This window comes from Brassica napus, chromosome C2 (assembly GCF_020379485.1).
Source record: "Brassica napus cultivar Da-Ae chromosome C2, Da-Ae, whole genome shotgun sequence".
NCBI classification, from domain to species: Eukaryota; Viridiplantae; Streptophyta; class Magnoliopsida; order Brassicales; family Brassicaceae; genus Brassica; species Brassica napus.
In genome coordinates this window covers 56961505-56987084 of record NC_063445.1, presented here as the reverse complement: position 1 = coordinate 56987084, position 25580 = coordinate 56961505, and the positions used below count along the sequence as shown (strand labels likewise).

Genomic DNA, 25580 nt, shown 5'->3' with positions numbered 1-25580 from the left:
CTTTAGTTTTCTTCAGTGATAATATAGTGATCAAGATCGTTGAACGAATTGTCCTAAAAGCACATGCTAAGAGAAATGATATGAAGACAAATTTTCTCATTGGCCATGTTCTTTTATCTGCTTTTTTTACTTCTCGCTCACTTTTGTTGCCTTAGCAATCTATGAATCATAAACTCAATCAAAAACCCCAACTGTTGGAATCAGATTATTTTTTTTAAGATGGAAACACTTACCTGATCAAAAAGCACGATATATGTACTTTGAAAACTGAATTTCTACATTTTCTCGATTTTCCTGTCAAGATCAAACACCAATAGATGTCAAATTCTGTTTACAACGGTAAGAAAAATATAACATAGCCAAGAACACATCATTGATGCTAGACCAGTACCAAACCCAACAATGCTTGAATCCAATCAGATACAAACCCAGTGAAAAGCTTATATGAACGGCTCATGAAAAACAATAATTCTAAACCAAAACACAATCATGTCAAATATGTGAAGGATTCAAAAATACATAATTGCTCACAAAGATTGCTGAAGACACGACTGTTCTTGGATCCGCTAATCATGTTGTGCAGGGAAAGACTCCACCAATGCCAGTATCTTCCCCAAAGCCATAAGAGCTTCCACGAAAGAGTTCCACCAACTAATGCAGATCAAAATAGAAGGCAAGAACTATACGATGTAACTAATTAACTAATCTTCTTTATCAAACTTTCACATTCACCAATATTTTGGCCTTTATGTTCACATTCATCAGTTTATTTTATGGGGGGAGATGATGAGATTGAAATAAATTTAGGCCGATTGGATTTCTTCAGTAAAGTGATAAGCTTTATGGTTCTTTGAGTAGCATCAGAATCGATAGTAACTGCCAGGAGTTGGAGGCAGACCATGAGACAATGGTAGTAAGTCACCGACGAGAAGATAGATTTTACTTTTAAAAATGGGCCATTTCTCAATATTATCAGCACACATAATTGACCCGTGAAAAGTTTGTATTGAGTAAACAATAGTCTGACGTGGCCACTAAAAGCTTTCTTATTCGTTGGTTATTTTTAATGACGTGGCATAGCTCAGAGGGCTTCATAATTTTAATGACGTGGCATAATATATCAATCTCGTGTGAATGCCAATTCCTTTTCTCGCAAATGCACTTAAACATGTGAATGTGAATCTTAGTTTATGTCTTAGGCATATATAATCAAGCTGTCATGACCGTCAAAAATTATAGTCTATATCCTTATTAATACACATATATTTTGTCAGCCATAAAATCTGGGTGATGCGATCATGCAAATAGTCACAATTATCATATTTCAAAACCATGAAAGAAAAACACAGTCTAGAAGAGAGAGCACACCAACGCAGCTTGCATAATTGGAGAGGATGGATACTACAAGAATAAATGCAGATCCACTAAGAGACTACCATGTCAACTCTGTTTTTTTTCATGCAATTTTAATCAAGACCAGTTAAGATAAACATAGTTTTCAACTTGAAGAGTGGCAGAGAGGTTGAGACATAATTTTCATTACGAGAAGATGAAAGCATATACCAACCGAGCTATTCACAGTAACAAGAGTTTGTTTTTAAGATTTTTTAAAGAACATAGTTTGTTTTTAAGATACTATTGGCTTTTTAACATGCTTTTGCATACTCATTGCATAATTATATGCACTTGGAAGGCATCGCCAGTCCTATATTATACTCTAAATTGTATGTAGTGTTTCCAAATCTACATAGTGATGTTCCGGTTTATATGATTTAAAGACTAATTTTTTTGGTGCTGTTTTAAAAAATAAATTGGATTAGTTTGGTTTGTGTTTTATTTTTATTTATAATGTGTTTCCATAAGCTGGTTTTGAGAAAAATAGCATTTTTGTTGTTTGATATTTTTATTCAGTTTATTCTTTATCATAAAATAGTTTGGTTTTGTAAAAATAACCGATTTAAATCATCTATTTAAATCTGAAACCATGTAAAGCGATTTCATTTCTCTTAACTCCATTGATATTTGATCGAAAATAATTTCTTAACCTTTAGCTAAAAAAATTAGTTTTTAGTCTCCTTGATAAAAGAATTTTGGTTAGTGTATCAAATCAATATTGTATAGCCATAAACTAATTATACAAATGGAATTATTTATCATTTGAAATAAACAATGCAAAAAGCATGTATATATGTCTGTTTGTATTTTTTGTAGAGAGGGCAGAAATTGAAAATGTAAAATCAATAATTCTAAATACATAAAAAAGTTTTAAACTAAATGTAGATTTAACAATGGTTTTATATGAAACAAAAGATTTTAGCTGAAACTTAAGAATATTGACTATTCATCACTTTCCGTTAATTTTAATAATAAATAAACAACAAAGAGTGAGGGGTTGATTGGTGGTTATGTAGTTTTTGTTTTTGTTTTTACTTTAGAAAATAAGCTGTGAATTGTTTCGCTTCGGCTTTAATTGTTTTGCTATATTTTTATTTTCAAAGCACTAAATAAAATCTTTAGAAAAGTTGATTTTGAAAACTAGTATATTATTATTTTTTAAAAAAAAATTATACTGTATCTTTAATTTTAAAACCTAAAATATAATTGTTTTTTAATTTTTTTTTTTTTGAAAAAAAGTAGATGTCTAAAACATTTACCACCATTACCAATCAACCCCTGAGTTTATTCATTTCAAATTCGTTGGAAAACATAATAAATTAATTTGCGTATTATTACTTATATTTTTGGTAGTCAATTTTGAAATAATATATATACATGCTTTTATAAAAAATAAACAAGCTAAAATTAATTAAAAATTATAAGAAGAAATTTATCCGGGCGTAGCGCGGACAAAGAGCCTAGTGTCCATAATGTCACATTTAAGTATTTAACTAGTAACAATAGCATCCCCAAATACAGATTGTTACACAAACAAAATAAGTGTCATAGAATTTGAGATAAAACAATGAATCGTTAAATTCGATATAAAAAGCTTAGATAACTTTTTTTTGTCAGCAAAAGAAAAATCTATATAATAATAGTTGAGCCCACGTGTGCACAGTATCGTGGGTCCCACTTATTTTTTTTTTCCTGCCGAACTTTGTGTGGATTTCGTAATCATTTGTTTTGTGTTGGGCTTTGTCGCATGTTACTAGTTTGGCCCATTACATATTTTCTCTTTAACTATGTCTAGGGCTTTCTTTATTCTTCCAGATCGTTCTATGCCAGATCATCACTCGATCTCTTCGACTACTCACTCCATACATATTCTCTACCATCGAAACGATCTCTCTTACTGTAACGCTTTGTCCACTCTCCTTTATACAGAGGTCGTTGAAAGCCCTCTCTGAAATAACAGGTGCTCCAGAAGAATTCTTCTTTGACACCAGAGTTGTGGTCCCCTCTTAATCGAACTGCGTAAGTAATCTTTTACTCTTTTTTTTTTTTCTAACTTTCGCTATGATCTCAATTTTTAGAGCAGCTTGGTAAAGCTTTAGACTGTGTTGTTACCAAGGAACCTGTATTTAAATTTTAAATTCCGTGGGGTAATATACTGCAGGGTTCAAACAGTGGAGAGGAGGATCTCCCAAATTGCCTTGAAGAGCTAACTGGGAAGGAGTTTCTGTTTCAGATCCTTGTCACACCTTTCAACTTCACACCCAATCACCATACCTTCACTGTCTCCACCAACCATGGCAAGGTAGTCTAATTTTTACTTGTCAATATGTCTACTGTTAAACGCTGTCAACCGTCTTTACTATACGTTTTTAAAAACTACTACTATCTTTACTTCCCATTATAAACTTAGGATATTTTTCCCCTTGCATGTTTTCTTCCGTTCGGATATTTACTTCTGTTTTGGATTATTAATGAAATTTTGACGGGTTCTAATTCATAAAATATTAGCAATTAGCAATTGGTGTATTGTTTTACTTTTACTAATTTATTCAAGATAAAGACAAACGGCCGTTTAAACTTCATAAAAGGAAAAGAAATACCAAAGCGTTGTCGCCTTTTATAACGACCTATAAATGGTTAACTCAAAAAGAGTTGTTTTGAAAGAGTAGAATTTGTTCTGTTTTTGGCTATTATTAAAAGTCGTAGTTAACTAAACGATACAAAACATGACATCTCCATTCAAAAAACATACACAGACGATATCATTAACATTGAATTGATTGCTACAACATGTTTAACCCACTTTAAATTTTATAAATTGCACTACATAAGACCTAGAAGATGAGATCGTCATATATAAGGCTGATTGAGCCTACTATAAACCTTTAAGATTTTCGTTTTATATCTTTTTACCACCCATGGCATTGAGAAAACTGGTTACTATTTAACACTATAATTGTATTTGTTATTCTCAGCTCACTAAAGCGTAGGATATTCAGACGTTGATCGTTTCATGTTATTTTATAACTTTCGAATTTTAATTTCTTACACATGATTAATTTAAATCAGTTAATTTTTTTTATATTGGACCATAAATTTGGGCCGTAACCTATACCAAATTGAACTTTTTTATATTGGGCCATAAATTATATCAAATTCTATTTTTTGGTTGCTTATTTCAGACTTTTTTTTTTCCACCACGAATCAGTTTTATTAAAGTCCAGTAAAAAATCTTTTAAAAAAATGTAACTATATAATACTATATAATTTAATACATTTCTATAGTTATTAATTATTTAAAACCAATTTATTATAATTCTATATTCTTGATTTTAAATATGGGTAAAATAAATAAAAAAATTTTTATTGTTCGTACAATTGTTAATTTTTAAAAACCGAATTTAATATCTTTTAACTTGTATTTTTTTGATTAATATACTAACAACTACCAAATAACCATCCCATGAATTTTAGCTTTTGAACATAAAATTACTGGTAAAGCTAATGGTCTATCGAATCATTATGAGGATAATATATGAAAATATCTAACACATGAATTCTCTCGGCATTCTTATTTAACCTTATCATGATGTGTGCCTTCAAATGTTTCATTCATCACCATCGTAAACAACACGAAAAAACAAAAGTTCAAAACAGATAAACAACAAAATCTCCGTAAAGGCGTAAACAAAACTGTACAACAGATCAAGGCTATGCAAGAGAATGTCACAGCTCATATGGGCTAGTGTATTTAAGATGGCCTTTCTCGGGCCGAAGCTCATTATTGGATAGAAAGGGTCCTTGGTAGGACGATATATGATCTAATCAAATTAAATTAAAAGTATATATAAGCTATGTAAGTAACAACAAAAGATTCGATTTAACTTTGCCACGTAACGTAAGACAAGTAATCAAGCAACTATCTTTTTCCAATTAAAATACGGGAAAACAAACAAATAAGCTCTAGTACTCTAGGGTTCTTCAGGCTGAAGAAAAGCGACTTAAAATCCAAACCTGTACTTTCAGACATGAACACAAGTATACGAGCTCTGGTCTTGTCTATGAAGGTACAACAAAGTTCCATACTTTATCTTAATTTTATAATAATTATTTTTTAGCAAGAGAACTATAGCTCCGTTTTTTACCTAAACTTCCGCATTACAGCAAGATAAAATGAGTTTTGAGATTATGCAGCTTTTTATAGTTTACACATCTGCTTTTTAACTTTAAATCAGGCTTTGAGTTAACTCAGCCGTTGGATCGTGATAGTTACTTTAGCAGCGGGAGAGTCTCCGGAGGATTGATGCCGGAGCTATTTGCCGGTGAATTGTTCTGTCTCCCTCCGTTCGTCTTCCCTATCTGTAAGAAAAATTCCTTAGATTGTTTGTTAGCACATATACTTATATTAAAAAAAAAGATAAGTGATGGATTTAACCGAAATTGTGCAACTATTACATTCGTTTGGAACTTTCTAAAAAGAATTCTTCTCTATTAACAAGGATAAGAAAAATAAGAATTCTAGAAGCATAATATCTTTTGCCTAATTTTAAATTTTAAATTGGGTCCTGTAAGATACGTTCTTGCATTCTTATCAACTAAATAAGTAAAGTTTAACAGAGATATAAATTTGGAAATATGAAAAAAAATCATATCTTTAATTATGGGTCTCAGATAAAATTGTCTTCCATCCATAAAGTCCTCAACTATAGTAATGCATATGTTCTTATACTTGCGAAGTCCTACGCGCTAAGCCAACTGTGCCACCTCGCCTTTGTATATGTGTATTATCTATCTACGTATATAAAGTGTTTAATTAGTATCTAGAAGCATAACAAATAGTACTCTTGTTACCTGGCTAGCCAAAACCAGATTCTCTTCTCTCAGCAACTCCTCCTATTTGAAAATGATTAACAAGTCCATAAGTCTCTTAACTAACATGTTTTCAAGCCATCTCCAGACAAGTCCATAAGTCACATTTAATCAAGATTTCAACAAAACCTTTTTGTTCTAATTAGAATATCACATAACAAAAGCCAAAAACAATTCAGGGACTAAGGCAAGACCAAACGATACATCCAAAATCTAGAGATTTGGGTCTAGTGATCTGCAAGAGGATTCAAGAATCAGCATAGCCGATAATGACCGGGATGGTAGCACTAACCTTTTCTTGAAGCATCTTCACAAACTCCATCGTTAGTTCTGTCTGCAACATGACATTAAAAACTATGTTATTTCATCTGAAGTCAAGCAAGGTCTTAGGAAACTAACTAGACAGAATATTTATGTAATAATCGGTTCATTCACTTCGTAGCAAGCATATATACCTTCCTAGCTCTAGTTGCAGACAGAGCAGTTTCGAGCTGGTCCTCCAGAGAAATTAGAGAATCTACACTTGCGTTGTCGACATTTGATTCTTCAAGATTGCTGCATAGTCATAAGTAGACAAAGGAAAAAAAAAAAACTTTTTTGATCAGATGAAGAGGGGAAAAGGCGTCTTAGTGCTAACCTTTTGACTGATTCGAGTAACTCATTGTGTGGAAGATAACTCCGAGTTTTTTCTGCAAGATCCTGCACGTGAAAAAAAAATGATGGGAAACCTAGAAACTCCAGTCGCTATGACAAGTTCAAAGCATAGAGTTTATCTCAGACGCAGCCAACACTTCGATCCCTTCATGACATTAACGACCACGTTAAATGATGTTCTCAGCTAACTTACCAAGCTTCTAAGTTCACAAGCATGTTGTATGCCATAACGATCGATGATGTTGGTCATGCTGGAGATATCAAGAACAAAACAAAAATACGTATAAGAGCCAATTCATGAACCTTTTTTTTTTAATTACGAGTTAGAAAGAGCACCAATAGCGGCCTTTATAGAGAGAATGAAACGGAAAGAGAATGCTATTATACATAGATATTGTATATGAGTGACTTAAGTTTGTATCATTAATACTACTTATAACTAGCTTCTATATAGACATAAATGTGGTGTATATCGCTTAAAACAAAATCACAAACATGTTTGTTTACAATCATTTTTTGTATCTTTGTAACTAGCTACTATAGTTCATATATACAAGGAAAATCTCTAGATGTAGGTGAAGTCGCTATAAATTTTGACGATTTATACATGAAAATTATAAATACCAATGGATTTAGCTTCACATGGTGTCCATGTTACACCTAGCTATTATTGAAGCTTTTAAACATATATTCAACTGAATCGGAGAACTGAAAACAAAACCTTTGGCTTAAAGTTGTGGGACAATCACTCCATAAAGGATAAGCCAAGAAAGCGGGTATAGCAAATTAGGTAAGATCACGGCTGCAATCCTAATTTGTGATGTCCATGATTTATTGAAAGAATTCAAATACAGTTTGGCTTTAATTCACTATATATTCACTTGCATATGAAGTTATGAATATGTAATTTAACTTTTAATCACCAAAAAAACTGTGCAATTAATAAGGAACACAATAAGAAGCCTAATCTCAAGTCGACGCAGCTTGAAAAGTGCCAATACGTTATATACTATATAAGAGAAACTACCAAAGAAACTAGCTATGACTAGAATTTGACTATTGTAAAATGGAAGCAAGTAGATTAGGTTCCCAATAACTTCTTCCATGATCAAGCTTTAGTGGAATTAAATATCAATGCAGTGCGAAGAAACTATATAGAGATATACTCGTATGCATAGTGATGAGTTACATTTCAATTTCCTACACATACATTTGTTCTCATCCGTTTTTAAGATTCTCTGGCGTAAGATAGGAAAAGTTGTAGCTTAGTGTGGGCTCATTGTTATCTCTCCTAGATATATAAGGAAAATGCCGAGAGGTTTTGTATGTTTTTAATTTGGAACTTCTACTACCACAGATAGAGAAGAATATCACACCTGTTAAAAAGGGTTGTAGCTTAGTGGATTCATTCTTATAGGAGAAAAGAAAACAACGATTACTTTCTACTGAGTAAACCCATTAGGCCACTGCCACTGCCACTGCCACTGCCACTGCCACATATATATGAACATAACGACCGTAGACTAATTTTAAGTTCGAGTGTTCTTTAGCAAAGAAACCCAAAACTAGACTAATTGCATGAAGAAAAGGAACAACATCTTGAAGAGCAACAAAAGGTCGCTATTAATCTAGACATATATATCTTGGATAGTGTCCTTTGCACACACCGATCAAGATTAAAACAGATATCCAATTAGATAAGTAATGTAGCATGTGTGACAAGTATCTCTGTGAAATTTTCAGTGTTCTACAACCAGACATGGTATTTGGAGGATACTTCATCAACAAATCAATCACGGAGAAATTACAAAACAAAAAGTCAAGAAATTTTTTCAGATGAATTATTGAACAAAAGAGCTCCATTTTAAGCCAAAGATTCTTAATCAGTGTCACCATTAACCCCGATTAATCTCTCAGCAATTCTCCTGAAGTGCATCACAATACTGTACATTGTATCTTAAATAAAAAAAAATAAAAATTGAAAGTGAAAAACTGATGAAGCAGCGATACAAATATATATAGATTACTTCAACAACATTGAGTACCACCACGTGTAGAAAAAATTCTTGAATTCACATGCAATATTAAAATTCTTTATAATAAAGGTAAAATTCGTATCAAAAATGGAAAAAAAAAACGAAAATCAAGAACATATCTAGCTAGGCCACCACAATGTTTAATCTTAAATTAGGTTTGAGCTCACGCATAGGCAGTCGTCATCAGTAAAACAAAGAGAAAATCTCAGTTAATTTGAAGAAAACAAAAAGCCCTAGATTTGAAGTTTCTATATCTAGAAAGTAATTAAACAAAGAGGGTAATAAATAAAGACAAGACGAGAGACCCGGAATAGCTTACTTGTCACCGGAAGAGGAGTTGTAGAGTTTTCCAGAGGCGGAGACGACGAGAACAGCGACGGATGATTCACAGAGAACTGAAAGCTGTCGAGCTTTCTCGATGAGACCAGTGCGTCGTTTAGAGAAAGTGACTTGTCTACTATTTTTGTTCTCAATTAGTTTGATCTCTACTTTTCTTCTCCCCATGGCTGCTTCTTCCGACAAGGCTTTATGCCCTAATTTGAGTCTGATGTCCGAAGAGACTCAATGTTTTTGCTTCTTTTGATTCGTTTATCTCTTATCTTTTTTCCTTTTTTGGTTTTTGCTCTTTGGACAGATAAATCTAATGTCAGATTGTTTTCTTTTGTTAAACGATAGAGAAAATAAAAGCAATTGTCGAAAAAAATAAAAGCAATTAATTGAAACGATGCGTTTCGAGTAAGCGGAAGAGACATGTACTATTTACGCATGTTGAATTTCCAGCGAGCGCCGTCGACTGTTATTCCCACCGGTTGGTCCGGTCTAATTACCATTTAATTTTAAAATTTTGAGATGGTTTACGTTTTATTGAAGTAAGAACTTGGGAAGTTGCTGATGCGTATTTTAAAAAATTGATGATTTGAAAATAAGGTGAGACTACATTATTTTCTCCGTGTTTTTGATTAACATTATGATCTTATATTTCTTAAAGCTATATTCACTATTATAATACTAACTACGGTAACTTTTTCATATTCACAATCTAAGTTGTTATACTATATATAATTTCGATTCTTATGCGTCTGGATTTTTTTTTGTTTAATGGTCTCTTTAGCATATGTTGCTCCATTACCGTAACACAAGTCTACGGATCGTATGCACATACGTCGTATAATAATTTACCACCAGATCTGGTGATCTGACTCGAACCAAATAATAGTGTGAGCCGAAATGGGCTCACTCAAAAGTAAGACCCACATCAGTACAGCCCATTTGAATTTATCAAAACGACTCTGCTCAACTCCGTATCTCATTTTAGCAAATCAATAGTGAACTAATCGTGATTTCAGTTTATTTATGTACAGTATATGATCTAGGCCTGGCCAGAATAACCAGAACCGAAAAACCAAACTGAAACCGAACCGAAATACCCAAAATCGGAACCGGACCAATACCTTCAAATACTCAAACGGTTCCTATATTTTTATATCCGAAATAACCGAACCGAACTGGAACCGAACGAGTACCCGAATATATAAAAATATTAATAACATATACATATAACATAACTAAATATATATTTTTAATTTAAAATTCTATTAAAAGTATCTGAAAATAGTTGAGGATATCTAAATTATTAAAAAGTATCCGAACTACCCGAAAGTATCCGAAACTATTCGGATCGGATAGTTTTATCCGAAATATCCAATTTTTTTTAATCTAAATCATCCTAATTATTTGAGATTTTTCCCTAAATAACCGATATTTTATCTAAATTATCTGAACTACCCGAACTATCCGAACCCGAACCGGATCCAAATGATAACTGAATTCTTTCCGGGTATTTTCCGGTTCTTACATTTACTATCCGAACCGAACCCGAAACTATCTTATCCGAACCGAACCGAAAATAGGTCAAGTAGTAAATGGATCCTCTAACCCCTTATCCGAACTACCTGAAACCCGAAATACCCGAACCGAATCGAACCGATATCCGAAATGCCCAGGTCTAATATGATCTATGTAAATTATGCATACACAAATGTTTTGATAGCTGAACCTTGCACATACACCTACAAATTTTATACTCTTAGGTTTGATTATCTCCTGGCCATGACTCATATCTTGATGTATAATCAAAATATAGAGGAACTCTTGCTTCTTTAATCTAAAAGTATACATTAGGTACTCCCTTCATCTCCATCTAGGGTTTTGATGTTTACTATTTACAGTTTTGATTTTTATGTCATATGCAAGATTTTAAAATTGCTTTCGAGTTCTTATATTAGTGAGGGATCACTTGCGTAAGTTGTACCGGGAAATTTTCATGTTCAAGCCATTCAATACAGAGAACGTGGATGTCCCCCTGTCAAATCTAGAAAATAATGTTTTACTGCTTTTGATACAATGTTAAACTTATAATATCTAGGAAATATGTACATAAGTGGGATTCTCTTAGAATGATAAAGGTGAAAACTAGAGTGGTACACAACCACCATACACTTGTCTAGATGCTTTTCCATTCAAGTTGGTAGGAAACATCAACTATTTATATTTGAATTGTGCAAAAGCTAAAATAATAAGAAAAATGGAATCTATCGGCACAGAACCAAACACTTGTTTTACCTTTTTTATTTTTATAAGGGTCAAGAGATTCATGGAAATTATTGGCCCTTTGATGGGTTCCATTGTTGATACCTTTGTCCTTTTGTGCTCTCACAATATAGATTTTAACTTTATAGCTTACCTCATGTACCATTCACCGAGTCTCCGTTTATTTATTCAATACTTTAACCTAATTAAAATTATTAATCACAAAGTTGATGTAACAAAAAAATCTTACAATTATAGGGATGTTTGATTTTTAATGATATAACTTTATGATTTTTTATGATATAACATTATGATTGTACTCAATAATGTACATAAGACTAACTTGATATTTCCGGTATATAAGAAGTTTTCCTTAAATTTTTGACCCACGACTAAAAAGTTATAATTATATTTAGTAATATCTCTGGTTCGTGCCATAATTTTTTTGCGCAAAGCCCCTAGTTCGTTGAAGCAAACAGTAAAGAATGACTTACAAATCAGTAAGAAGGGAGGCGTTGGGAAGTATTTAGACCTACCAGAACATTTTGAGAGAAGGAAAAAGGATCTATTTGCTTCTATAGTAGATAGAATCAAGCAAAAAGCCATGGGATGGACAACGAGATTCATGTCAACATCGGGTAAGGAAGTCATGTTAAAAAGTGTACTTTATGCGATTCCGGGGTATTCCATGATTTGCTTCAAACTACCAATGTCTTTGTGCAAACGTATCCAATCTGCGGTGACACGTTTTTGGTGGGATGATCGTTCTGGGAAAAAGAAAATGGTTTGGATTTCGTGGCCTAAACTAACCCGACCGAAAGGAGAGGAGGTTTGGGTTTTAGAGATTTCCAACAATTTAATGATGCACACCTTGCAAAATTAAGCTGGAGGATTATCAATAAACCAAACAGTCTGCTAGAAAGAACGCTTCTAGGGAAGTATTGTGCGTCAGAGAACCTACTGGAATGCAAGACAGGATCAAAAATCTCTCATGGATGAAGGAGTGTCCTAATTGGCCGAGACCTACTAATTGACAATGTGGGATGGTTAGTTGGTGATGGAAAAACTATCAAGCTATGGGAAGACCCTTGGCTGAACCTATCTACCCAGCAGAGGCCAATAGGACCGGCAACAACTATCTAGCGAGTTTAAAGTGGCGAACCTGTTCCAGCAAGGCGTCAATGAGTGGGTATTGAGAAGATCCGGAGAATATGCCCGATATATGAAGATCAAATCGTCAAGATAAAGCCAAGCAGAGTTGGGGTTCCAGATAAACTGTTTTGGATGGGAACAAGAGATGGAGAATACACAACAAAGTCAGGCTATAATTTTGTTATGACAAGAGATGAAGGGCCAGAACCGATGGAAATTAATATTGACTGGAATCCGAGAGTTTGGAACTTACCAACAACTCCAAAAGTCAAGATGCTAGTGTGGAAAGCCTTGAAGAGAGCCCTCCCTGTTGGGTCCAGATTGGTGGAGCGACACATAAACGTTCAACCAAGTTGCAAAAGATGTGGTAATGATGAATCTATCCTTCGTCTGTTTTTCCAGTGTAGCTTTGCACAGGAGGTCTGGTCCTTGGCCCCTACCACGAGCACCATTGATTACAGCGGCGGAGGGATAGATTTTTCGGACCACTGAAACGCCGTAAGAGAAACCGTTTGTCTACCACCGTGTGGTATCACATGAAAAAGCATAGCTCCCTGGATCATATGGGCTTTATGGACAAGCCGAAACAAGCTAGTTTTCAATGAACAGATTCTCTCTCATGTGGAAGTCATGTCCACTACGATTGCAGCAGCTAGAGAGTGGCAAAACGGCCAGCTTATGGTAGCGGGAAAACAGAGGAAAACAGAGTTACCCCCACAGAACCCCATCGACCAGATTCTTGTAAGATCGGATGCTGCTTGGAAGGAATCTTCAACTACTGCAGGTTTGGGATGGACTATCTCTGAGAGATCTGGTCTGTCGACTTTCTCAAGCACTGAAGCCCCTATTTTCTCGCCTTTAATGGCGGAATCGCAGCTATGCGAGCAGCTCTCTTCAAATGTAAGGAACTCGGAATCAACAAAATCAGGTGTGAATCGGATTCCAAAAAGCTGATTTCCTGCATCAAGAAGAAGACCTCTTGGCCAGACATTTTTGGACCTGTATCCGACATACTGAGTATGGCAACGGAATGTGATTCGATCTCGTTTGATTGGATCGAACGAGAGAAAAATACTATTGCTGATAATTTAGCTAAGCTTAGTCTTGTAATAAATGAGGATGTTCATCCCCTCACCTAACTACTATGTTTTTAATTTAATGAAGTTGTGTTTCAAAAAAATATATTTAGTAATACAGTAGAGTAATAAAATCCTTCAAAACAGAAAACAGTATATAGTGCACTCAAACTCAAACTTTTAAAGTGGTGCATATTGTAGAGTTGTTTTCTTAAAGATCATATACACTATAGTGCACTCAAACTCGAGTATCTATCTAATGATATTATTTTCTCCAACAATTCGCTAAAAACAAAAAATTAAACAAGGTGTGAGAGGAGAGAAAACTGATATTTGGGGAAATAGACACTGCAGCTAATAATAATGAGGCTGATGCGTCGAAAAGTTTTTGGACATTGGTGACGCATTAATCCATTTACATTTCCACACTAACTTTTGTCTTGTTCCTAATGCTTATGATATCATGTTCTTACATTTTGGTAAATATTCTTGCTTTTATAAAGTTGTACATAAATTTGGGAAGTTGCCATAATCAGTCCAACTCAATACAACTCGGTTTGTATAATTACATTGTTGAGTATAGTTACGATTTGGTTAGCAGTTTTTTTGTTTAATCTTAGAAATATCCTAAACACCCAGATTAATCCATAAATGGTGCGATTCACGGATGGATTTTTATTGAAGTTTAAAGCATGGCTTGATATACGTGTGGCCACACAAGTTTAGTATCTTGGGAGTTGCTTTGAACTTAGATATTTCCGTAGGCCGCCTACCACTAGACCACCCATGTGATTGTGATTTGGTCAGCGGTTAATTTGACAAATGTAAAGAAAACCCGCATGTTTACATGTTTGATTTGAATAGTACGGTACACTATAGACCAGCTCTATACAAAACCAGACCGAACTTGAATTACATCTTTTATTTAAATGTTATAAAAATTCATTAAAGTTTTGGTTATTTGTAACATTTAATATTATTGGGTGTTGATTGAATAATTTACGGGTGTGATTGAATGATTAGTGGGACAAAAACGGGTATGAAAATTAATTTTATTATGAAGTTTGATTGTCTTAGTTAACTCTTTTTTATGATTTGTGTCCTCTGTTCGTTACTTACACACGGTTACACCAATATGAATTTCTATACATACAAAAATAGTTATGATTAGAAAAATTAATTGTAGAAATGTTATAAAAATAAAACAATATTATCTCTGTTGTTAGATTCTTTTGCTTTTTTTCTTTTAAATATCTTGTGTTTTCTTTTCTTCATTCTCCCCTTCGCTTCTTCTTCCCATCACTTCACACTTCTTCTTCTTCTTCTTCTTAGAGAGAGAGAGAGAGAGATAATGGTTCTGGGAAAGCGTCATGGCTCTTTGATTAAGAGAACAACAAGCATGCTAATGATCACAGACGATATAGCCACGATCTATGACCATGCATCTCAGCCGTCTGATCATCTAACCATGCATCAGCATCATCATAATCCGACGGTGATGATGGCTACTAATAACGATGATGACTTCTTGAGGACTTGTAGCCTCTGCAATCGAAATCTATGCCATCGTCGTGACATTTATATGTATAGGTACGATCTCTATACTTCTAAACCAACCCTTCAAATATTTTTATATTAATGTTTTGTATATCTTTATATGTTATGGTTTAATGAAATTATTTTATCTAATATGAAAATGTTATATTGTAATGTTTTTGTAGAGGGGACAATGCATTTTGTAGCTTAGATTGCAGAGAGAAGCAAATTAAGCTTGACGAGAGGAAAGTGAAAAATGGCGTTAGAGCATTCAAGAAAACCGTTCGTATTTGATCGATTATGTATCATCTAAAAAATAATAATAATAATTTTTCGTTGCGGGTGAAATCAATATGTCTGGGTTTTGTATATAAGAATAATAGAGCTAAAATATAACAGAAAATCTAAAATGAGACGAAATGATTGTGTGATCGATAATAAGCATGATAACTTATGAGATGTAGAGTAAATTGAAGTTGATTTTCGTGTGAATTGTCTTTGTATTGCGTATATGTAATATCATTGTTAATGTATATTTAGATGGTCTACTGCTTGTTATATAAAATTAATTAAAAAGAGGAAATAAATAAACGTATTAATCTTTTATAATAACAGACGTAGATGGACCGATTCTTTGATGGTATTAGGAAATATAATTTACGATAGAGATGTGAAATTATGTAATTAAATGTATCGAATCTTGTATGACGAAAACTAAAAGATTTGTCTCTTTTTAAAGTGGAAATTCCAGTTGGCCGGCTAAATTCTTCAATATTTAAACACTACAAATAAATAATAATCTTATGGTTGTTGTAATGGTTTATACGTATATTCCTATATAAATATTTCAGTTTTAATATCCATTTACTAGAGATAACAATCTGTTCAATATTGAATACTTTACATTTATATTAATGTTTTGGGCGATACCCGATTTCGTATTATGGGCATACATTAAACGTACTCGTTTTTGTGTTCTTAGATAAACTAAAGCAACCGTATAGCCAGATTTTGTAGGTTTGTAGCTCATTTGGTTAAAAGGCTTAGGTCCACCTTATGGGTTCAATTCAAGGTGGCTCAAGTAAGAGAAGCAATCGTATAAGTTTTAAAAGGATCAAAAGAAATTAAAAGCACAAAATATGATATTTTTGTTACATATTTATTATACCAACTTCAAAGAATATCCGGTGGCAGAGTCGGCCCTTGGACCAAGCCAAGGAAGCCGTTGCTTCCGGTTACATAATAATAAGAACAATTTCGGCCACATATTTTCAAAAAAATTATTTGATCTAGTAGTAAAATCTTAATGGCACTAATTCTCTTTGTCCGCAAACCTAGGTTCATATTTCAGAAAGTGGCCAATTTTTTTTTAATTTGCTTCTAGTCTAACATTTCTTATCCGGTAGAAATCTCTGGTCTCTATCCTCCTATTTTTCCTTTGTTCATTTTTTATCCGTAGAGATCTTAATTATGCAGCTGATGCACTTGCAATGAACACTTTATTTCTTCCCTCATTTCTGCACTGAACTTTCTTCTGGTTTAATGAATTTCTTATCGTTTCCAAAAAAAAAAAAATTACTGTTTATTGTTGTTGTCAATTGTTTACGATTATTCGAAATTCATTAAGTAATTTTTTTTCATTTTGTTTCCTTGTTTTTACTTCTTCTTTTTCCTCTAGGTAATCAAATATTCAAATGTGTAAGTTAGATTAATGTATTTTCATAATATTTTAAATTCAATAATGTTTGGTAGTTCATAGAGTTTTGCCAAAAAACAAAAACTGAACACTTGAAAGTTGAAACAAGACTCTGCCAGAAAGGTGGGGGAAATAATGGGAAAACGGGCCTACAAGCATGAGGTTACAATGTCTTTTTCCATGTAGCCTTTCGAGTAATTGTTCAAAGTCCATATCGATACCTTAGTCCTGATTATGCTATATCATCAGTCATGCAAACAGATTTTATTTTTTGGGGTTAGATCCTCATGCACATAGTTACCATTTACCACCTACAAGAATATTTAACTGGTATAATCATTAGAATAAAATAAAATGCGGTATAGTATCAGTGAACTTTTGAATGTCCTTATATTGTATAACACCTTTTCTGGTGTAGTATTATCAGTGATTCTATGACACATACCATAACATCTAAATTAAAAAAAATTGTGGGTCCAGTTAAAAGATTTTGGAGTTTGATTCTAGATAAGATCTTGATTTAGAAGATCATACATTGTACAGATCATCGTATTACATAACACAAGAGTTGAGTTACATTGGATCTATGAAGATATGCGCACCAAACCATGATCTGAATCTGATCCACCCATGTGCGTTATACAACACTATAATTCATGTGCGTTATACAACACTATAATGAATATTTATTTGAAAGCTACCGTATATTATCTTACAATACTAAAAGAGAAATATGGTGAACGGAGAAAGTGTCCACATCAACATGAAAATTCCAACCAATCAGAGATTATCATTTTCATTGGGTCATATCCAACTAATAATTATACATTCTTTATTCTATATTTTCGGCCTTATAATTAAAATTAAGCCCAAAAAAGCTCAGCTATAAGATTGCTAAATCGACCTTCCTCTTCCCTCCCCTTGATCGCCGGTTACTTCCGTCCACAGTTGTTACGCACATTCTTACTGCGACAATCAATTACTTCCCCAAAGCATTGAATCCTCAACTTAATCCCATCGTTGTTCTTCTTCCCCTCCCTCTTCTATATAACTTATGAATCCATTATCCATTCAAGCCCCACTTCTCCGCTTTTCAACACAAACGGATCATAACAATGGCTTCCAATCAACCGGAAGGCAAATCGTCCATCCCCTAACATGTGACTTCTCCTTTAGCTCTATATTACTTTTAGTAACAACAAGGTAAGTAGGATTAGTGTTTTCTTCCCGTCCTTTGGTTGTCTGGGATTCTAATTTGGGATTTGATTCTGAAGTTAATAGACGGATGGAGCGGTAGAGAGGGTTAACGCGGCGGAGTCAAGACGTGTACCAAAATTATAGCAGGTTGTGCACATGACGAGAAGAGCGAAGACCGGTTCGGAGGGGATTCTGATGTTTTTGACGTCTGTGGCGATCAAAGTGTTTAGAATGTTTAGCTAACAAAAAAGAGAATTTTTATTACAGGTACTTGCCCCCACAAACTTATCGGCCAAGCAAAAAAACGTATGATTATCGAAGGTTTGCGACTGGTCAGTGATGTCTTAATCAGATTGTGTTGAAAAGTTTTGTGGTTCTAAATTGTGTTCAAACTTCAGGCTAACGAATATTCCGTTGGCGTTTTGTCTTACCAAATTTCATTAAGAAATCAACCCATGGCCACTTTGTTGTCTCCAGCAATGATCTAGAATTTATATCATTGCTTTGTAGTGCTCATCATGTTTGTAATATTAATCAGACGGTTCTCTTTGATTCATCAAGAAACTTTTGAAGTTTTCTTTCAAGTAATATCAGTTGGAGTCCAAGGTGACAAGAGAACACATTCTATGTCGTTTTTCATCGCACAGTTACAAGCCAAGACGGAATGACTGCAAATTGGTAAACTTCTTACTTTCCTTATTACCGATCCATATAGAACCCGTTTGACCATTCGACTTACTGCTTTGTTGATGTGAATATTTAAGGTTGGTCAATTCAGTTATTGTGAGTATTTTTATATTTGAGTACTTTATGACTGTTTGTTTTATGTATTCGAGTATCTAAAACTCATATATATATATATATATATATATATATTTCGTGTGTCTCATACATGTTTAAACGTTTCTTCACTATCTGTGATGTAACTTTCATGTCTCCATCAAATATAGACAAAAAGTATATTGATTCTTAGGATAAAAAGTATTTGTCTTCAGTGCGCTACGTATCAGTGGTGGCCTTCCTGTTTGCTTGGTTTAGTTGTGTAAACGCAAACACGAATCTGCATTGAGATTGGTGATGATTTTGCAGGCTCCAATTTTGAGCACAGGGAGTATTCAAGGAATAAACTCTCATGTGGTTTGAGACATTACATCAAAGCCTCCTTAAACGATCGAATGGGAATAAAAGATTTTTATCAGTCAAGGTATTGTTTTGCTATATCCATGTTGTATTTTGGAGATTCACTATGTTCTTAAGCTGTGTTTAATGATTCACTATATATTAATTTTTTTGGATCAGAAAGAATTAGCTCAAAGATTTGAGAGAGTTAAGTCTCTGGATCTGCATCCTACAGAACCATGGTAATTTTAAGCATTTGATTGTTCTCTCATGGCTTAGTTGTAGTGACTGGAAGACAAACTTTGACCATTTGATATTTGTAATTTTGTGGAGTAGTTTCTATACTTTTACCTTTATTTTCTTCTACGCATGCGCTGATACCACATGTGGGTGAATAATTTTTTTTTAATCTGTTTTCACATGCACAGGGTAACCAAACGTGCAACTGAATTATTATTTTCTTTATGTATTCTATGAGGTTTCACAGACTTCTCATAGATTTTTAGGATGCTTTTATGATTCATAGACCTTATTCTAATCTGGATATTGTTTGATAATCCTCAGGTGATTGCAAAGTCTTTCGAGGTGACCGAGTTACCAAGTATCTCATCTTTCTTTCTTCTGTTTTAGTAAAAATGTTATAGTTTTATTTCTTTTTTTTCGCTGTATGTTTTATTTTTTCATTGATATCACCCAATTAGAGTTTAACATACAGAAGTAATGGCCACATTTTCAAATTTTGTAGGATTCTGATAAATAGTAAATTTCTTATGATCATAGATTTTGTTTATTGTGACTGATACTTCTTTTGCCTGAACCTACGACATGAAAGTGGCTTCAAAAACAAAACACACCAGTCAAATACTCATAAACAAAAGAAAACAGAGCAAGTGGATATTTGTTGCTACCGTATAGGAGATCTCCCAATCCCACCTACATACCGTAAAAGAACCATCCCCAAAAACCTAAGATGAAGACATGATCTACCCATCAGTGGTTCTAACAGGTTGGGGAAAACTGTATTGAGATTTACCTAAAGTGTTTTTCGTTACAAGATGATTTAAGATATCTAATATTCTTAAGAATTATAGGTTCATATAAATCTATATCACTTCCTTTTTTTTATCCTCTCATATCATTTAAGTTTCTACCATTTAGACGATATAAGTGAGAAGAAAAGTTAGATACACTTTAATCCCTACAATGAATAATTCTTATTTATAGGCTTCATCAAAGTCTTTTAGAAAACTAGGTATTTCTTCAGTTTAAATATGCTTTGCAATAATGTAATCCATTATTTTTACATACATCAAGTCAGTTGAAATGTTGTATTGAAAATTCAACTTCATTTTGTTTTAGCATTACAATAATAATAGTAATATTTTATATAATAATCAGTGTGTAGCACATACCAGTTTCTAATAGTACTTAAAAGAACACACATATACAAAAAAGAGAAACATAACGATGAGTCGTAAGAAGAAAGGTAGATATTTCTAATGACTCACCAACCTGCTCTAAGAAAACGATTGGATCAATGTTAAACGTAGGTACTTAGTATATCGTTGCAGTAAGTTTCCTTCCCGTTTTAAGCATTTCCAACTTTACTCTATCTTATATTTTGAAATAAAATTTAGAGTAAAATGCTATAATTGCACTATATTTTCCACTCTATAATAGTGTAAAAGATGATTTTGTTCTATAACTATCAATCCATTTTTTTTATTGTTCATCATAAAGTACTTTTGAAATAGAGTTCAACTATATTATAAAATACTCTATTTAAAAAAATAGAATGACCATTGAATATACACATATTTCATTGAGGCCACATACTAGGTTCATTTCTTTTGCTTATACTAATATTGTGATATTATATCATAAATACTCTAAAAATATTTTGGATACCGATATACCTTCAATAATGTACTCGGGGTAAACACTTCGTTGTGAAGTAAATTAGGATTTTTCAGGTTTTTCTGCATATTTGTAGTGATATCTTTATCTTTTTCACCTTCTTTCTTTACTTTTTTGTAAAGATCAACTTTTAGATATATCACCCGAGATCATTTGAATAGTTTTGATATTTTTGAGAAGTTTTTACAAAAGTTAGATAGTATTAACTTGGTTCTTTCTTTTACAAACAAAAGTGAAAGGCCATGTTGACTTCTACATAATACCAAATGTACAATATGTTTTCCATATGCATCATTGTAATGTATCTAACATAAATTTATGAAATAACTTAAAATAGAATGCGCTTATGTTGAGTTATATTATAGTAAATAGCAAAAAAAAGACATAAGAATGCTGCTTCTAGATTTAAAGATTTAATTGAGTAAATTTCATTAATAATAAAATCTATTATCATTCAAATATTTATCAAAAATATAGTAAAATATTTCTGAAATACAATACATTTATAACAAATATTAATATATTTATCTGAAATGAAGTTTATTTAACTACTTTAAAAAGGAATAATTTAAAAACTAAAATCATATGTATATAAATAATAAATGCATCAAAATACAAAATATAGTAAAATTCACCGAAAGAATGAAAACGAAAAAATATTAAAATATTGTCAACTTTTTTTGTTTTGCATATTTTATGAAATTTTTAGTGTAAAATAATCTAAACTATTTTTAAATATAAAAATAATGACATAATCCACGTCTAGCGCGAGAAAAGATCTAGTATACTTAAAGGTCCAAGCATCAGACATAGAGAAAGAGAAGAGACCGGAGAAGCTTTGCGTGAGCTGTAGTAGTAGAGATTGGGGAAGCTGCACTTGTTTAGATTACGAAGATTTTGCTCTAGATTGAATTGATGAAACAAACTCAAATAACATTGAAAGATAGTAACAGAAACCAGTTTCACGGTACTTTTATTCAAAACAAACCAATTAAAGCATAAAAGGGAGGAACACGGAAACTAAACCAGTTTCAAACATCTCCATGTCCGAGAAGAGAAACAAGCATATCCTCATAATCACCAGAAGTGTCTTTAGCGACGGCATGGTGCAAAGGAATGCTGTTCCTTCGTTGATATTCCTCTTTGATACGTTCCATGTCAACTTCAGTTCGTGTAGTCACAACTCGGGTTAGTGCCCACTCATCAGTCCCCATTTTGTTAATTGCTAGACGCAAAACCTTCTCAAAATGCTTCTCAGGGTATGTCAAACACGTGATTGCAGCTCTTAGTAGCTTCAGGTACTCATCATCTGAATCTTCTTTCAAGTGCTGCAAAACTCGACACATATAAGCGGTCTGAACTAGTATTTTTTATATTTTTGATGGAATTATTATCATATTTTTTTCATATTTATATTAAATAATCATTATAAAATATTATATATTAATTATTAACTGGGTTTTTGCTAACCGAGCCTGGATACTTAATTTTATTAGTCCGTTTAAGTTTTACCTTGTTAATGGCGTTTCCGTACTCATTATTGTAGTGGTTAAGAGTTGCACCGAGCTGTGCTTTGCTTCTTGTTGTCAAGATTCTGATGAAGTCATCATCGCTAAAAGCTTTCTCTGAGACCTTCTCGTGAAGTAACTTAGCTTCAGATCTTGCAAGCCTCATGTTCACCTCATCTCCTTCGTACCTAAAAGTACTAACAAGAGGAAGCAAGAGCTACAACAAAGAACAAAACGTCATTAACCCCAAACAATCAAGCAGACTCGTTCAATAGAATATAATATACCTTACGAAGGTCACCAGATGTGTGTTGCGCAACATCTTCTTCGAGAGATTTCTTGTACCGTGCTTGGTAAGCTTGTTTGACCTTGAAAAGATCAAGAGGAGACCTAGTGCATGCGATTTCAACAAGAACCCAATTGTTCTTGGTGAACATTTTGGTAGATTCTTTAGCAAGGAAAGCATCTCTCTCCGCTGGATCAAGAGTCCACAACATGACAACTCGCTGTTAAAAAAACAACCTAATTAGTATTACTCTATCCGTTTCAAAAATAAATTAGGTAAAATAAAAAAAAATTACTTTTTATTTTAAAATATCATTAAAATTATAAATTAATAACTATTTAATCAATTATAAAATATAACAAGCTAACACAGTTTTGATATAATTAAAGTTTATCTAAAAATACGAAAAACATTTTACGTATTAAAATATCAAAAATCTTTTTAAATATCATATGTTCCCAATCTATACTATTAAAATAGAAGTACAAATAAGAATTAACCCTTAAACTTATAATTTATTGACAATCATATGTCACTGAAGTAATTAATAACTCTAAAATATTTATTGTATTTTTCTTATTTAGTTAAAATTAAAACTACTACTTCCTATAATCTAGCTAACCAACTAATTTGCCATATTTTGATATTCTATGCAATCAATTTATAAATTTCTAATTTCTATTTTCGTTATTGCCCTTATGTTGTAAGTAAAAAAATACACTCTTCAATTTAATTGTAAGATACTGACAAACACACACATTCTCTTTATTTAAGTCCAGTATAATAATATAAAATGTTAGATAGCACAAAAAACCATGAGTAATGGTTATTTACGTTGTTGTTGTTTTAGTACACTCATTCTCATGCTCTTAATAATGATGATGATGATTTGAATTTTGTGGAAATATATTGTAATTATATGTAATTAGCCATATGAAGTAATAATATTTATTATGCAGTTAGTAGAGAAAAATACAATTTAGACTATTAAAGCATAATCTCTAATAGGATTATGTAATTGCTTTTTAAAGTTAATTACAATAGTATGCCACTCCTTTTTAAATTTATTTTAACTAAAAAGATATTCTTATTATCAACCAATCAGAATTCATCAATTTTCCAAACCAATTATATTCCACATCATTTAATATAATTCCATCTTTGTATCGTTTTTTTCTAACCGAATAAATTCATAAAAATATATAAAAAATACATAATCTTTCAATTAACAAAATTTGACCAAAATTTTAAAAAGAAACAAATCCCGCGCTTTCAAAGCGCGGGTCAAAATCTAGTATAATCTTAAAAGAGAGGGTAATTATATATAACCTCAAAGTCACTAGAAAGCTCTTTGTCTAAGGCCTTGAGGAGATCCTCATTGTAAGCAGCGGCATAAGCGCTGCGGATTAAGCTGCGTTGTGCTGAGGTCCTGTGAGCTAGGATTGATATGATCAGCTTCTCGTTGGTACCCCATCCTGTGTTTCATACCAAAACCAAAAACAACATTTGGAAAACAAAGTTATCATGAGTAGATGCACAGATACGATCCTGATCTTGTAATTTAAGAACAGAATAGATCAGTGTAAGAAGAGGATCATAGAGAAAATAGTACACAAGATCTAAGTAAATCATCCATAGTCACCAAAGTAATCTATCGACAGAAAGATAGACAAACCTGCAAAAGCCTTGTGGAGTTGCTCGGCGTCTTCCTCGGGAAGAGGAACGTTGGTAGGGACTTTGAGAGACGCCATTGTTGGGTTCAGACTTGATCTCTCTCTCTCTGTCTTTTCGTTGTTTGTAGTTGTAATGGATGCAATGCAGAGGCACGTCTTCTGACTTAAATAATGTAAAGGGAGTTATTTATGAAATAAGAAAGTAATTTAAAAGCATTTAAGAATAATTTAAATAATCCAATATGCAGATAGTTTTCTAATAATAGCTTATTTTTTGCTTGAAAAAAGAGGAATGCCTTATTTCATGACACTTATATCTGTATATTTTTAAAAACTAATAAATAGTAAGCAATTCAAATTTGGGTTTAATGAAAATGAATCAAGCTAAGTATAAACTGATCCACAAGCAATCATAATTTCAGAAAGAAAGTTTCTCAAAAAAGGCTGTAATTAAAATCAATTTCCAAAAGGAGTATAATACTAAGTTAAGTTTAAAAAAATCTTGAGAAATTGTTTAAAATATTATAATTTGATACCAATTTTCAGAATACATTCAATCAAAAATATTTAAACATTTAGATTTATGGTTTAAATATTGTTTTTAAGATTTATTTAGCGGCAGAGTTGAGTTTATAAACTTTTATATTTTTATATAAATTATCCTTAAATAATTTAAGCGGTTTAATTTAGTTCTTTTTAATGACAAACTTAAGATATTTATGAAAATAATTATACTTCAAAAATAAATTTATAAAATAATATAAAATTTGTGGTAAAATTGAAATTTTTCCGAAATTCTTTCAAAAATAATCCAACTTCTAAGAGAACTAAACATCCGGATTCTAATCGCGTATAAAATAACTTACTATATTATATA

General features: G+C 32.5%; 3 protein-coding genes and 1 long non-coding RNA gene across 6 annotated transcripts; 2 read left to right on the top strand and 2 right to left on the bottom strand.

The window, feature by feature from the left end:
- Positions 1–1799: 1799 nt before the first annotated feature.
- LOC106382854 lies at positions 1800–6874 on the top strand. Of its 3 annotated transcripts, XR_002657266.2 has the most exons (4): positions 3208–3414; positions 3557–3697; positions 5422–5462; positions 5631–5886. It is a non-coding gene; the product is annotated as an uncharacterized LOC106382854 (long non-coding RNA). The 3 variants fall into 3 exon arrangements; XR_007319208.1 differs by having other exon boundaries at positions 1800–3414; positions 3557–5462; XR_002657265.2 differs by lacking the exon at positions 5422–5462 and having other exon boundaries at positions 3209–3414; positions 5631–6874.
- On the bottom strand, positions 5458–9655 carry LOC106382850 (agamous-like MADS-box protein AGL27). The gene is made up of 7 exons (XM_013822928.3): positions 9274–9655; positions 7112–7169; positions 6902–6963; positions 6720–6819; positions 6557–6598; positions 6247–6288; positions 5458–5754 (listed from the first exon to the last, which is right to left on the bottom strand). Exons 1-7 carry the CDS (start codon positions 9456–9458, stop codon positions 5665–5667), a joined length of 579 nt encoding a protein of 192 aa, XP_013678382.1. The 5' UTR covers positions 9459–9655; the 3' UTR covers positions 5458–5664.
- A 5225-nt stretch (positions 9656–14880) lies between these two features.
- BNAC02G43460D (protein INCREASED RESISTANCE TO MYZUS PERSICAE 1) lies at positions 14881–15855 on the top strand. Its single transcript, XM_013819972.2, has 2 exons — positions 14881–15361; positions 15493–15855. Exons 1-2 carry the CDS (start codon positions 15123–15125, stop codon positions 15599–15601), a joined length of 348 nt encoding a protein of 115 aa, XP_013675426.1. The 5' UTR covers positions 14881–15122; the 3' UTR covers positions 15602–15855.
- A 6292-nt stretch (positions 15856–22147) lies between these two features.
- LOC106380161 (annexin D2) lies at positions 22148–24861 on the bottom strand. Its single transcript, XM_013819971.3, has 5 exons — positions 24706–24861; positions 24360–24505; positions 23032–23250; positions 22749–22961; positions 22148–22564 (listed from the first exon to the last, which is right to left on the bottom strand). The coding sequence occupies exons 1-5, from the start codon at positions 24779–24781 to the stop codon at positions 22268–22270; spliced, it is 951 nt and encodes a 316-aa protein (XP_013675425.1). The 5' UTR covers positions 24782–24861; the 3' UTR covers positions 22148–22267.
- Between the last annotated feature and the right edge of the window lie 719 nt (positions 24862–25580).